The 13,237-nt window shown below is 41.6% G+C and overlaps 1 protein-coding gene across 4 annotated transcripts in view; it reads left to right on the top strand.

Annotated features, from left to right (window-relative positions):
- Nucleotides 1-13,237, top strand: part of vti1a (vesicle transport through interaction with t-SNAREs 1A) — a 138,406-nt gene that overhangs the window by 38,427 nt on the left and 86,742 nt on the right. For all 4 annotated transcript variants that reach the window (XM_069664456.1, XM_069664455.1, XM_069664458.1 and 1 more), the window contains one exon: nucleotides 5,791-5,875. In XM_069664456.1, coding sequence (XP_069520557.1) covers nucleotides 5,791-5,875 — 85 coding nt within the window. The remainder of the gene's footprint in view (nucleotides 1-5,790; nucleotides 5,876-13,237) is intronic.

The raw sequence follows: 13,237 nt of genomic DNA, 5'->3' as shown, positions 1-13,237 counted from the left end.
CCGATTGTAACCTAAGCAAAAAAGCCAGGTGTCACCGGATGTTAGCATGTTTTTTGACCAGTGGGGAAACGGCTTTAGATGCACTTTTGGGATGTCCAGACGTTGGAGCATAATCGCTTTTCTGGCGACTTCGAGGCCTCTCATTTCTGATTAAGTTTCCGTCTCCATCATCCTCTGTCTGTGACTGTGTTGTGTAGGATGTGTAGTTTTAATTGAACATGCTCCTTTTCATTATTTTCCTGCAGAATCATCCAGCGTCTGTGGCTGGATTGTTTCATTATTAGGGCCATCACAGTGCGCCATTACTGGATTCTCATTGTCTGAACTCTCACCCTTTCCTTCAGGTTCTGTCACCGTCAAACTCGGGGCGCATTATTCTAATGATCACACACACACACACACACATATATATATATATATATATATACACACCGCCACTGCCGCCACTACCCTCCAGCACCCCCCTGCTTTTCCCACCTCACACACTCACCCACCCACCCACACTCGCCCCCCCCCCCCCCCCCCCCCCCCCCCGGGCCCTAAAAGAAGACAGAACGAGGGAGAGAGGGAGTGAGAGAGAGAGGAATTCAGCTTTGAAGTGGCTTTCCATCGCAGTGAGTCTGCCGGCCGTCTCCCCGAGACGTGTCACCTTTGCCGAGAGGGAATAGGAAAATCACGTTTCGAATGGTAATGATAACATACTAATCACTTGAGCTCTTTGAAGAACCCGGGGAGTGCGCTACTCTGTCAGTATCCCCGGCTGCCTCATGCTCCCAGGCACACACAGGCACTGCAGCCATGGTCTAGGTGTATTAGCTTAAGCATTGCATGTCAATACGTCCCCTCTGATCCATAGGGGCTCATTATAGCCCAAGCTTGGCGTCTATTTTCTCCCACGTGCACGCTGCCACCGTCTCCGCTGGCGCCACTACCCATGTATTCACACCCCTACCACACCCTTCACCAAAAAACTCCCCACCACACCTTGCATCCTGTCCTGCTCACCGCCGCCATCCTCATTGCTTTCCTTCTTCCAGCAGCCCGCATTACCACCCACCCACCCCGTTCTCCCATCCCTCCATCCTCCCCCCTGCCCTCCCTTTAACTATTAAAAAGTATCTCTGCAATTTTAAATGACATCTGTCAGCGGCGCCAAGAAAAAGGAAGCGAGGGAAAGAAAAGAGTTCAGAGGGAGTTTTCTCCTCCCTGCTCTTTTTCCCATCCCTCTTATTGTCAAACTTTGAAAAGTGTGTCGTTGACTTTTTTTTTTTTCCTCCTTTTCCTCCACGTTTTTTCATTTCCTCTGAGTGATTAGCTGGTACGCGTTTTGACAGCCTTTACCAAAACTAGAGATTTCACTTCTCCCCCCTGTCCCCTCCGCTCATGTGATGGGCATACACCCTTGTCGGAGAGGCGGTTGTCATTCGTCGGGTTGTTTTTTGAGTGTCAAATGTGTTACATCTGATCAGTTTCTTAACATAGCATATTAGAAAGGCCATCAAAACCCCAAACCAACAACATTGGAGTAAACATACAAGTCTTCCATGTTTGTGATGTTTTATGATCCTTGCAACTTAAATTTAATGAGAGCGGGGTTTCAGTTAAAGGGTGTCGCTACAGTGGACAATATGGGGCTGTAGATGTTTGAAGCTATGTTGAAACAAAAATAGAATGAAAGTAGACTTTATTGAGATTACACATTACCTATTGTGATATTGTGTACTTTTTAAGGAAGTATTGTATAGACGGTACACCCAAAACGGTACATCCCGCTTATCCTGTTCTGGGTTGCGGGGGATCTGGAGCCTATCCCAGCTGTCATTGGGCGAGAGGCGGGGTTACACACTGGACTGATCGGCAGTCAATCACAGGGCCAAGGTAGTCTTTAAATACAGCAAAATATTTACCTGGCAATTCGTAAAAAAAAGTAAAAAGTTTGATATTTTTGACCAAGCTCTGTACAGTTCGGTCAATATTAAAAGTGTCGCCCAAGTGACCATCCTAAACTTCAATACAGTGGTTATTATCCAGCCATTATTCCAAACAAAGAATGATGCTCCCATGATTCACCCCTCGTGATACACTACAAGACAATCTTCTTATGAGGGGCATTAGGGCTGAACAATTAATCGAAATTTTATCGAAATCGCAATATGGCCTAGTGCAATTTTCAAATCGCAGTAGGCGCAATATTTGTTAAAATGTGTCAAAACACCATTTAAATTTAAATATAGTGCAGCGGAGATGTTCAGGCCTACACATCAAACACAGACGTAAGTTTCACGTACGTTGGTACCGATCTCCGCAAAAATCACACCATAATCATTTTAATGTGTTTCAATAAAAATGAGAATTAAAAAAAAACGCCCCTTTTTAATATCACAAATCAAATTGAAATTTAAGTCCAAATAATCACATTTTTTTTGTGTGAAATCGTTCAGCCCTAAGAGACAGTTTATTACATCTTGGCAATTGTGTTAAATTGTCAGTATAACACACAGCATTGAACCTAATGCAGACGTTTGGATAAACAGTCATGTCTTGGGAACCAAAAGATGGTTTAAACCCTTCAAAGAAAATCTTACATGACTGTCGACAACAGAGACACACAATGTGTGGAGGAAATTGGAGGAAACCCTCTATGGGAAAACTGTGACAACCGTCCGATATTGACCAATGGCCAAATTATTGCAACCACAACAAAATTGGTTTGATTATTCCTTCTAATAAAAACACATCAGTTCCAACTATTCAAATATCAAAAAGACAACAAAAGACAAACATACGTGCAAAGATATATTTATTTAAACATAAACATGCCTTTTAAAAGATCAACATAGGCTTCCTACACCTTGTAGAATAAACTAAATAATTTGGTTAGGGTAGAATGGACGTTCAGCGCTCTGAGCGAGCTGTGCTGTGACAGGTATATTTATTAAAACATAAACATCAACGTACCTTTACCTGTCTGCTTTGCTGGGGGTGAGAATCTCTCTCTCCGGCCAGGCTGGAATTTGAATTCTCCATCATTACCACACGCCACACGGTAGTTGCAGGTGTATGCAGCTGGACTAAAGTTAATTATTAAAGTATAAAGTGATATTGTTTGCATTCAAAGACGCTCAGTAACCAAGAGAGTACGTGCGAGGACATACGAGAACACGCGAGAGCTCGAGAGACAGCTGTGGTAGCGCAGAATGTTTTTTAATACAATTCGGGTATATATTCAAATTTAGAATATTTGTTGACAGTGCTAGAGAGCAGTCACTGTAAGTCAGTCACTTTTGTACAATGGTTTCCAAATTCCCAAATTCCCAACCAAAAAATTTTCAAACTGTCCACCTGTAGCTCTAGAAACCTCAGTTGTAGCGGAAACAATTAAGTTTAAATCACATGGAAAAACCCTGTAAACATGCGCACTAAACCATAGATACACTACTTTTTAATATCCATGTACTAAACTCACCAAATCCCACTCATACCTGAAACCTTCTTGTACAGGTAACATGCATAATCTGCTTAACAGAGGATTAGAAAGCATGCATTACATTGTACAGCACTAATAAGGATCAACATGCAGTGCATTGTAAGTGTTTCTTTAAATGCAGCGTTGAGGCCTTTTTATGTATGATTATTATTAGTCTATAAGAAGAAAGCTCTGCCTTTTCCATAGAACCACATATATATTTATATATAATGTATGTTATTAGTTGTATATGTCAGTAATTGGATACATGAACACAATGAAATAAACCCATAACGGTAGACGTTTGACAACTCTTAAAGATTGACCTCAAGGCCACAAGTCAACAGATCACATCTTTCCTCGCCTCGCTTGTCAGACATGAATTCTTCAGCTGTGGAGCACAAACCTCAACCACTGGTTTTCTCGGTATCTAAGGAGCTGCTATCAATTGATATGTGTACTCGCGGTATTCACGGAGCATCACCTTGATACTCATAAACATCCACTTTGAAAAAAAATGATCAAATTGCTTATTTAAGTATTTATGAACACATCTTTTCTTGATGCGCTCTGTGAACTGAAGGGCAGCCTTGTCAGGCGTTGATAGCTGTGAGAAAGTCGAGGGGGGGAAGGCAGGAGCTCATACATGATGGATTGTGTTATGGTGCAATAATGTGGATGAATAGAGCAGAAAGAAAAATGGGTTTGTTTAAGGATAATTTACAATGTTTTATATACAGTTATGACATTTAGGGCTGGGTTTAAAAAAACAACTTTTCTGATTCGAATCGATTCTCATTTGAATGACTCAATATCGATTAATAAATCCAGAGATCGATCTTTAAAAATATGTGTAAAAACGTGTCTCATCACTCACGTGTCTGAGCGCCCTTGAACGCAGCATGACTCAGCGCATAGCCCTGAAACACGGCATTGAGGGAGACATGTCCGGACTTGTTTACTACACCTACTACGAGACCTCAGTGATCGCTGACGGACTCTTTTTATCACGTGTGCGTCCATGAATATGTAAGTTAGTTTTGCAGTGACGTTTATGTTACTCTCTGTTAGCGTCGGCTTTGGCCGCAAGTGTATTTTCGGCGTGTTGTTAAGTCTCGTGTGGTTTTGTTCCAAGCGCTGTGAGATCTCGTGCCCAAATCTCATGCAAGTTGGAGCCCAGTTTGTTTAATCAGAACCATGAGCCAGATGTTCAGACTAAAAATCTGAAACTGGACAAAAAGTTCATGAGCTGTCTAACTCATGAAATTGTTAATATTGTGTTGACTGCTGTGTGTTTGTCATGTTAGATAAAAAGTACATGATGTAACTTCTTTAGGATCAATTCTTATTGTAAACATTAAACGTTTTGATAATGGACCAGGTTAAAGGTGCATTGATATTAGGGTTGACCGATTATCGGCGCCGATATTTTGCATTTTGACGCATATCGGCATCGGCCTTTTTTTTTTTTTTAATCCGACGGCCGATAAGAGATCAATTTAAAACTGGGTTATTTTGGCTCTGATGCATATGCTTAAAGGCATTTAAACAAAGTTAAGTGTTGGAGTTTGTATTATTCAAAATTTTGACGCCAATATTTTCACTTTTACTGCAAATTAATATCGGCTTCCAATATCGGTTTTCCCTCCTTGACTACTAGTAATCGGTATCGGCCCTGAAAAAACCATATCGGTCTATCTCTAATTGATATTGTAACTGAAATAACCCTAAACAAATATCAAATCAGGACCTTGTGAATTGGAATTGAATCGAATTGAGAAATCTTTATCGATACCCAGCCCTTATGACGTTGGTAGATTTAAAAGGACTTCTTGGTATTTTTAAAAGTAAAAAAATGACACTATGAGTTAGATTTCTGTCTCTAATTGAGGCAATAAATGTTGTCTCCAGTTGTAAGATTTTCTTTCACCTGGAAAGCCTCAATTCTTTTTTTAATTCGCTCCACCTCCCTTCCTTAACTTTTCCCTGTGAGGCAGAAAGCTGTGCTGTGAAACAATACGAGCAGCCAACCCACCTCAAAGTACTTCTTGTTTTCATGTCCAAGATGAGGCAGCAGCACCTCTTACATTGTCACTCCCAACATGCATATGCTTGATATTCCATCAGCATATAACACATTGTCATCCATGAAGGTTATTGCCAACCTGGCTGTATTATGTTGTCGCTGTGGATGTGGTCTGTCTGTTTATGTGACAGCGTTGATGTGTTTCTTTGAAATGGGTCCCAGCCCCTCTCAATCAATTTTTTTTTGTGTGTGTTTGTTTCTCCGGCTTTATTTTTTTTTTTTTCTCCATTTGTTGCAGCGAGCGCATCTGTTGGACAACACAGAGAAGCTGGAAAGGTCATCACGGAGACTGGAGGCCGGGTACCAGATAGCGGTGGAAACTGGTGCGTATTCTGTTTTGGATTGGGTTAGGAAGGAGTGGTGGTGTTGGGTGTAAGGGAGGGGGGGTTTAAGATAGTGGTGGGGATGAGTGAGCGACAGCAAATTGTCTTGCTCATATGCGAGGTGGGTGGATATGTGTGTTTGTGGGGAGGAAGAGGAGGAGGAGGAGGGGGTCGGAGAAAAAAAAACCTCTTTCCTTGACGCATGATGACATTTTCGGGAGCACATCAAAGGCGAGCCAGGAAGGGAGAGAGAGAGGTGTACAGGCGGCGCATCGGGCGACGCTTCTCCTTGCTCTACTCCCGAAGAAAATCGTGCATCACTATGAGTGTGTGTGTGTGTGTGTGTGTTGGGCGCATTGGTGGTGTTTTTTTTTGTTTTACACAAACAGACAGGGGGTCTATGAAAATAAACAACGTCAGCGTTCCTCCTGAAGTTCTTAATTCAGGAGTGCAGAAGGAAGAAAAAAAACATAAAATCACTTTCTAAATAAACCATCCGGAAAAAAAACACACAAACTCCTTTTTTCCTCATTATCAAGGCTGGTTTTTATCTTAAAATAGGAGGAAAAAAAAAAAGCTCATTGGGATCTTAAATAGATTTAACCAGTTAGCATATTTTTTTTCCCCTCCCTGTCTTCCTTCCTGACAGTCACCACATTATCGAGGCAGAGTGTATTCCTCAGAGATGTATCAAAGCTCATTCTTGAAGTATCAACCAGCTTTTTCTGTGGCTTCCGTTGTAGTTTTGAAAAAGTTTGTCAATTTACACTATAATCGCGGGGTGGCTGGCGCGCGCGACATCGACAGATTTAATAATTCAAGTCAAGGAAGGTTCGCACGCAGGCACGCAGACCAGCCGCTTTTGATGTTCCCTGTAACTCGCATTCACAGATTCATAAATACAATCTACATTCTCTGCTTAAAAATGTTGATTCAAACGCCTCAGATGATCCCGACGTTTTCCCAGTTTCTCAACTGTGTCGGATTCTGCGACAGCCGACATGTTTTTAATTCCACCCAGTCGTATCACTCACCAGAGTGGCTCTTTTTTTTTTTTTCTTTCATGTTCCTCCCTCACAGCTTGGTCGGTGTTAAAGAAGTGGGCCATGGCTAACGTTGTTCAGTACCTTCTGGGCCCTGCTGTAGTCGACCACATGCCCCTTGACCTCTGTGTCACCGGTGGCTGTCTCATCCGCCGTGTGTGTGTGCGGCTAGCTAAGAACAATGCTCGTTTATCCCGCCTCGGCCCCCACACACTTGGCGTGGTCCACACCAGCTGGGGCTGTGTTTGTGGTTTGGTGGGGAAGCTTCGCCCCGCGTCTTTAATCCATGACCCCTTCCTTTGCTGTGCTGTCGATACCAAACCCCTCCGCTCAGATGCACAACCTGAAATGGCAAAGTCTGCGGGTCAAACAGGGAATACATCTGCACAAAGGACGTAGATGCACAGGGAATATAACATCAGACATATTTATCCAATGGTTTATAAGGTTTAAGACCGATTCAGCTTGGGTTACCGTGTGACACTTTCCAAACATCTTCCTGAAATCCTGCTCTTTTAAGACGCCATAGTTCTTCGAGTATTGCGACAAAGTACACCTTAAACTGTTTATTTTCCAACAATAGATCCGTTTATCGCACTTCTTTCTCCTTCACAACAACAAATATAATATCAGGTACTAAAACTCCCAAGACGTGCGCCTCGCTTTATTCATGCACAATATGAAAATGGCATTGGCAATTGTTCAGGAATAATCTGTGAGTCCTAAAACACAAAGGTGCAGCACCAACAGACGTTAAACAGGGATAATTGGAGCGTTAACTGCTCCTCCAATCAGACACTCTGTAGTCACACTGTAAATACTTTTCCCTGCCACAAACCTTAAGTCCCCCTCACACATCTAAGCTCTACTTTCCGCAAAAGAGCAGTTTAGCATCGTTATTTTTGCAGTAATTCAAAGTTGCGGTCTCCATCCACAATGACACAGTAGCCCTTAAGAGCTGTAATTGACCAATGGGGGGAAGTGGAACTAAGAGACATTTTTTTATTTCAAAGCGAGAGATCCTGAACAAAGAAACGGCGTAGAAAAACTCAGCTTTGCCCCCTTTTTCTCTTCAGCGTCGACAATATATCTCTTAATGACCAGGAACAAAAAAAGCCAGGATGCTTCTAGGTCACATTTAAGGAGAAAAAGAAGACTCTTAGTTCTGAGAAAAGACGAATCTTCACACAGCACCATTTTATCAGATTTTAGCTTCACCATTCTCAGTGTCCCCAGTGTATTTAGCAAAAACAAAGGCTTGCCAAAAGCAGTGAGAGCCCTCACAGGGATATAGAGGAGACTCTTTGGACGTACAGAGCTATTTACCACACGCACCCTTCAAGAAGCAGGGACCTCTGTTTGTCTCATAAATAAAGTATAGAACTTCATTAGTGGAGAGCAGCGACTTAAAAGCCCAGGCATAGCAACAAGCAGACATGGGGGCTAGCCCAGTTAAAGAGGGCCCTAAATAAAGAGGGAGGGCATTCAGTTAGCCAATTTAAAGACATTTGAGTCAGGGGCATTTGAAATGCCCAAATGTGGAGGCTTGACTGATGTTAAAATCAAAGACATGCCAGATTTTAGTCCGTCCCTCCACAGTATGAGAAGATTGTGAATGATTTATGATTGCTTGTTTAGAAATAAATAGCATGTCAGAGAAGTTGCAGTGATCATTATTCAATGAGGGGGAGAGAGTTCAGCGTTACATACTGATAGACACTTCATACAATAAATATGGCTTCAATAAAGTTCCATCACAGTGACGTAAATATGATTTTTTTAACACTAGCTCACTAATAATTCATTAGCATTAAATTAGCTTTGTCTGCATTTTACTATGCACTTTGCAAAATGCAATGTTTCAGGACATGAGCGGTAATCGTATACTTCCAGGTAATTATTTAACTCCGGGTTCTTAAGGCGTCTGTAGTTTGGTTGCAGCACGACTCATGTAGGATTTAAAACATTTCTAATTTTTTAAGATTCAATTTTAACATGAAATATAAAGGCTACAATTCTGAATAAACTCATGCATCTCTTAGGCACTGTTTAAAAAATGTACGACTCAATAAATCAACCGGAAAATGTGCAGTGTATTGACTTTGAAAATCCATCCCCCTTTATACTTGTTCAGTTGACACAAATAACTTAGCAATGCCAGCAAAATGAGCCGCAGAAACAAAGACGGAGGCAGACAAAAGCGCTGCTACTCTGCATTTTAAAGGTGGCCAGCGAGAGGCTGAGAACACTTCTTAGGCGAGTGTTCTTGGTGTTTAGGGGCCTGTAATCAATCCCGCAAAATGAAAACAGCTCATTAGGGATTGATTTCAGTCCCGTTCAGATAAGCAGAGAGGGCCGGGGCCGGCCCCCAGGGGCCAAAGCCGAGCCCAAAGTTCACGCTATGCCAGGTAGAGAGCAGCACCGCAGGCTATCAACTTTATTAGGATGGAGATAAGCTGATTAGACCTTGTCAATCAAAGGTGCCAGCGACTCAATCATGATCCGGGGGACTTTTCTTTCGTCTCTCCTGTTTTCTCTCTCTCTTCCCACTCTCACAATCTCCCTCTCTTTTTGTGATAAATCATTGAAGCGACCAACAAAGTGGCAGCCATCGCTGGGCTAAGCTAAGCAGCCCTGCAGTTGTCACCAAGGCAGACGCGCGGGGACCCTGTGATGATGTGACGACTATATTAAAGAGTACATCAATTTGTTTTAGAGCAGTTTGATTTTCAACTGCAGTGGTATTAAAAAGGGGGGGGGGGGAGGGGAGGGGAGGGCGAGCGTGTCGGCAGCATCGAACACGATTCCAGTGGCAGAGCAAGGGGTGCTGGGACAGCGAGAAATAAATAGATAAATGACGGAGTGACGAGAAATAAATAAATATGTTTTTGTAAACATAAAAAAAAAAAATCTTCATGGCTCCCTTTTGAAGCCGAGTGTGGCTTTGAGTCTTGCTGAGAGTCCATGGGCGCTGGAGTGGCCCAGTAACACAGCACACGTTTGTCCCGACTCTCTATCTCTCCCCCTCCATCTCCGGCTCTGTCTCTTTTTCTCTCCCACTCGCTTTATTTCTCCCTGTTCTCTCTAAAGATCAGACTCCATGAGTCTTTTGGTGCCGGGCCACCAAAGTGGCGTCGCTCCTCAAATCCATAAGCAAACACTTAGCAGAGTGACATAATCAGTTACATTTACGAAGCACGAGGGATATTTCAGGGAGAGGCTATTATTAGCTCTTAGCTATTTTATTTCTTTATTATTAAAAATATATTGTTATATATTATATATATTTTATCACCAAACATATTACTACAAATTAAAATAAAAATTATAAAGTAAAAAAAATAATGTTTTTTATTGGAATGGACATTTTATTTAAATAAATATTTTAACCATATTTTTTTTGATAAGTCCTGTTAATGTTTTAGTTAATTCCCATAATTTTAACAGATTACTAATTATTAAATTAACTTTATTTATAATAAGTTTTATGTTACCATCATTTAAAAAAAAAATTCTACTTAAGGATCTAATTTTCCGTCACTATATGAATAATTTGTAGAATAAAACAGTCTATTTATATAAATATTTTATAAATTTAACTTCATTAACACCATGCTTAATTCTTTTTACTTCTATTTTTAGTTTCTTCTCTCTGTAGTACAACATAGTTTTAATATTTTACAGCTGCCATCTCATGTCTCTCTATATAAGGACAGTTTGCTGACGTGTATTTCCTTTAGGTATAGCATATAAAATCACTTTTTTGTCAGGTGATAAAATCATCATGTTGTATTATAAAAAGAATATGAAGTTATGTGATAATTGTTTGATTACTGCAGCCGAGAGCTAGATGTAAATATTTCACAGCTTGAGTTTTCAGCTGAGGAGAAAAGAGGCCGAAAAAAAAAGTATTTTATGAGAAAAACTGTTTCTCTATAGCGTTTTAAAGAAAGAAAATAATTATTAAAAACACCCCCGAAAAAGTCGCTTGAAACCGTATTTCCTAAATATATATGCTCCAACGCACAACATCTCGCTCTCAGAAAATCTAGCCGTGGGTGAGCTGTTTATCGGTAAACCCCCGGTGGATGAAAGGCGTAGCAATAATGATTTTTTCTCTCCTAATCGGACCTTGTCAGCAAGGCGTCTTATCGTGGAGAGGAAAATGACACCGATCCTATCGAAGAGCCTGGAGTCCGAGTCGGCGGCGTGTGTCCCCCCCAATCACGGCCGGCCGTGGCCTAGCCATATCTAGCGCCGCCACAAACGGCGAGCGACGCTTTTTTCATGTGGACTTCAAAAACGTTGCGAGTCATTAAAATTGCACCCGCGTTCGGCAGCGGGGATCAGCCGCTCTGGAGCGAAAATGGGATGTGGGAAGAGGAGACTCGCTAAATGTGTTAATTCCATCCTCACATGTTTAAGGCTTAATTTTAATCTGTTTGAGGGAGGAGGAGGGGTGGAGGGACGATTGGAAAGAGGGGCGGGAGGGGCAATGAGAAAGCCTCGCGCTGCAATAAATCGCCATTATCTTTGACACCCTAGGACTCAGCTGTTCCAGGGATTTAGGGGTCCACTGGCAACAGTGTATATCGGAGGGCATGAAAACACTGTTTACGCTTGAACTGCGGTAGCTAAGGTGCAATCACCAGTTTCAGGCTGCTCAGACAAAAGGCCTTCCGCGCACAATGGCCGGCTAGCATACGAACCCTCAATGGAAGAGCTGAACCAACAGACTCGAGTATGTGCTTGTGTGTGTGTGTGTTTCCCTGTGTGTGCATGGGCGAGTCTGCTCCCTGTGCATCGACAGGTGCTGTCGCAAAACATCCAAATATTAGCTTAAGCTAAGAGGCACTACAAAGATGCTAATAAGTGACATGTTTGTGTAAAATATAATGAAGAGAACACCAAAGATAGATGTCTATAAACGTCTCCTGACTTAAAACCGCGGTTCAGTTCAGTCAACATCAAGACCTGCTAGCTTGTTGTGCCCCTCCCTGTGTTAGGTCTGCTTAAGGTGTTAGCTAGCTTTAATAATATTATAGGAAAATCTAATAATTAGACCTTTAGTCGGTTATTAGCTTCAACAAGGCTCTCGACATAATGAGACTCTTGGAAGTAATGATCTGACTAAAGAGCTCATTCAAGCTTTCAGGCTTAGTACAACATGAGGCAACAGTGCTCAGAGAAATGCTAGTTTAGCTTACGTCGTTCCACAAAATCCAAACTCTAAGATTGATTTAAAGTTCAAGGTAGAACGTGACACTGATTTAATCAAACATTTTAATATTTAACAAAGGTCTTAAGCTTAACTGTACACATTTAAACAGCAGCAGAGATTGAGCAGGTAACTTGAGCTTTGATGTGTTGTTTGCTGAAGTACTAAGCTAACAGCATTAGCATTGCTAACCGTACGCAACAACTCAAAGCAACATTTTTTTAACAGCAGACCATAATGAGTGTCCCTATAAGAGGTAAATGTAGCTTGTGTTTCACCATACTCCAGCACACTATAGCTTAATATATTAACAATATATTACATTAAAAAAAATGCTTATTTTAGGTTGGAAAAAACGCATGATGTGACTTATTAGTAACCTTGAAAATTAAGTAATTTATCCAGTGTGTAAAAACGATCAAACCTCATCCACATCATTTATTGATATAATCTTATCTCAAGAAACAAAATACCCTTTAATTTCCAGATAGTGGTGCGCCACTATATCTTAAAAAGACACCTTTGTCCCAACCTTAAATCACACTCTTCTTATTCTATTTTTAGGTTACAATTACTAAAAAGATACCCCCTGCCTTCTTGCATGCAGAAGAAAAAAGTGTAGCGTTGACCTCTGGCTGACACAGAGAAAGCTGAGGGAGGGAGGGGAGGCGGGAGAGGAGGAGGATGAGGAGGAGTGGGGGACGGAGAAAAAGAAAGCAGCAGAAAGCGCGACAGAGTGGAGAGAGCTAAGACAACAACTGTGAAGAGCCGCATAGGGTTAAAGAAAAACTGTTTCAGAAGGAAATGGGAGACAAAAGCGAGGACTTGGAGCCCCCACGGGCGCTTTAAAGAGCCGCTACTTCTGAGGCGCTGAAATATTAAAAACAGAAGAGGGGAAAAAAAGAAATATTGTAATAAAGTAAAGGATTGGCAGTGAGAGAGAAATGTGCCACCTTGTCACCCGAGGACGTAAATCAGAAATATTAATTCAGTGATGAGAATGACGCACTGGAGGACGAACGGATTGATGTCAGTTAAAAATCTAAAAGAGTGAAAAATGAGGGGAAATGTATCAGGGCGAGTGTGGACCAGCTTTTGTAT

This window comes from Semicossyphus pulcher, unplaced genomic scaffold (genome assembly GCF_022749685.1).
Source record: "Semicossyphus pulcher isolate SPU_LCO1_2020_fin unplaced genomic scaffold, fSemPul1.0.p SCAF_16, whole genome shotgun sequence".
Taxonomy (NCBI): Eukaryota; Metazoa; Chordata; class Actinopteri; order Labriformes; family Labridae; genus Semicossyphus; species Semicossyphus pulcher.
This window is presented reverse-complemented; position numbering and strand designations above follow the sequence as displayed.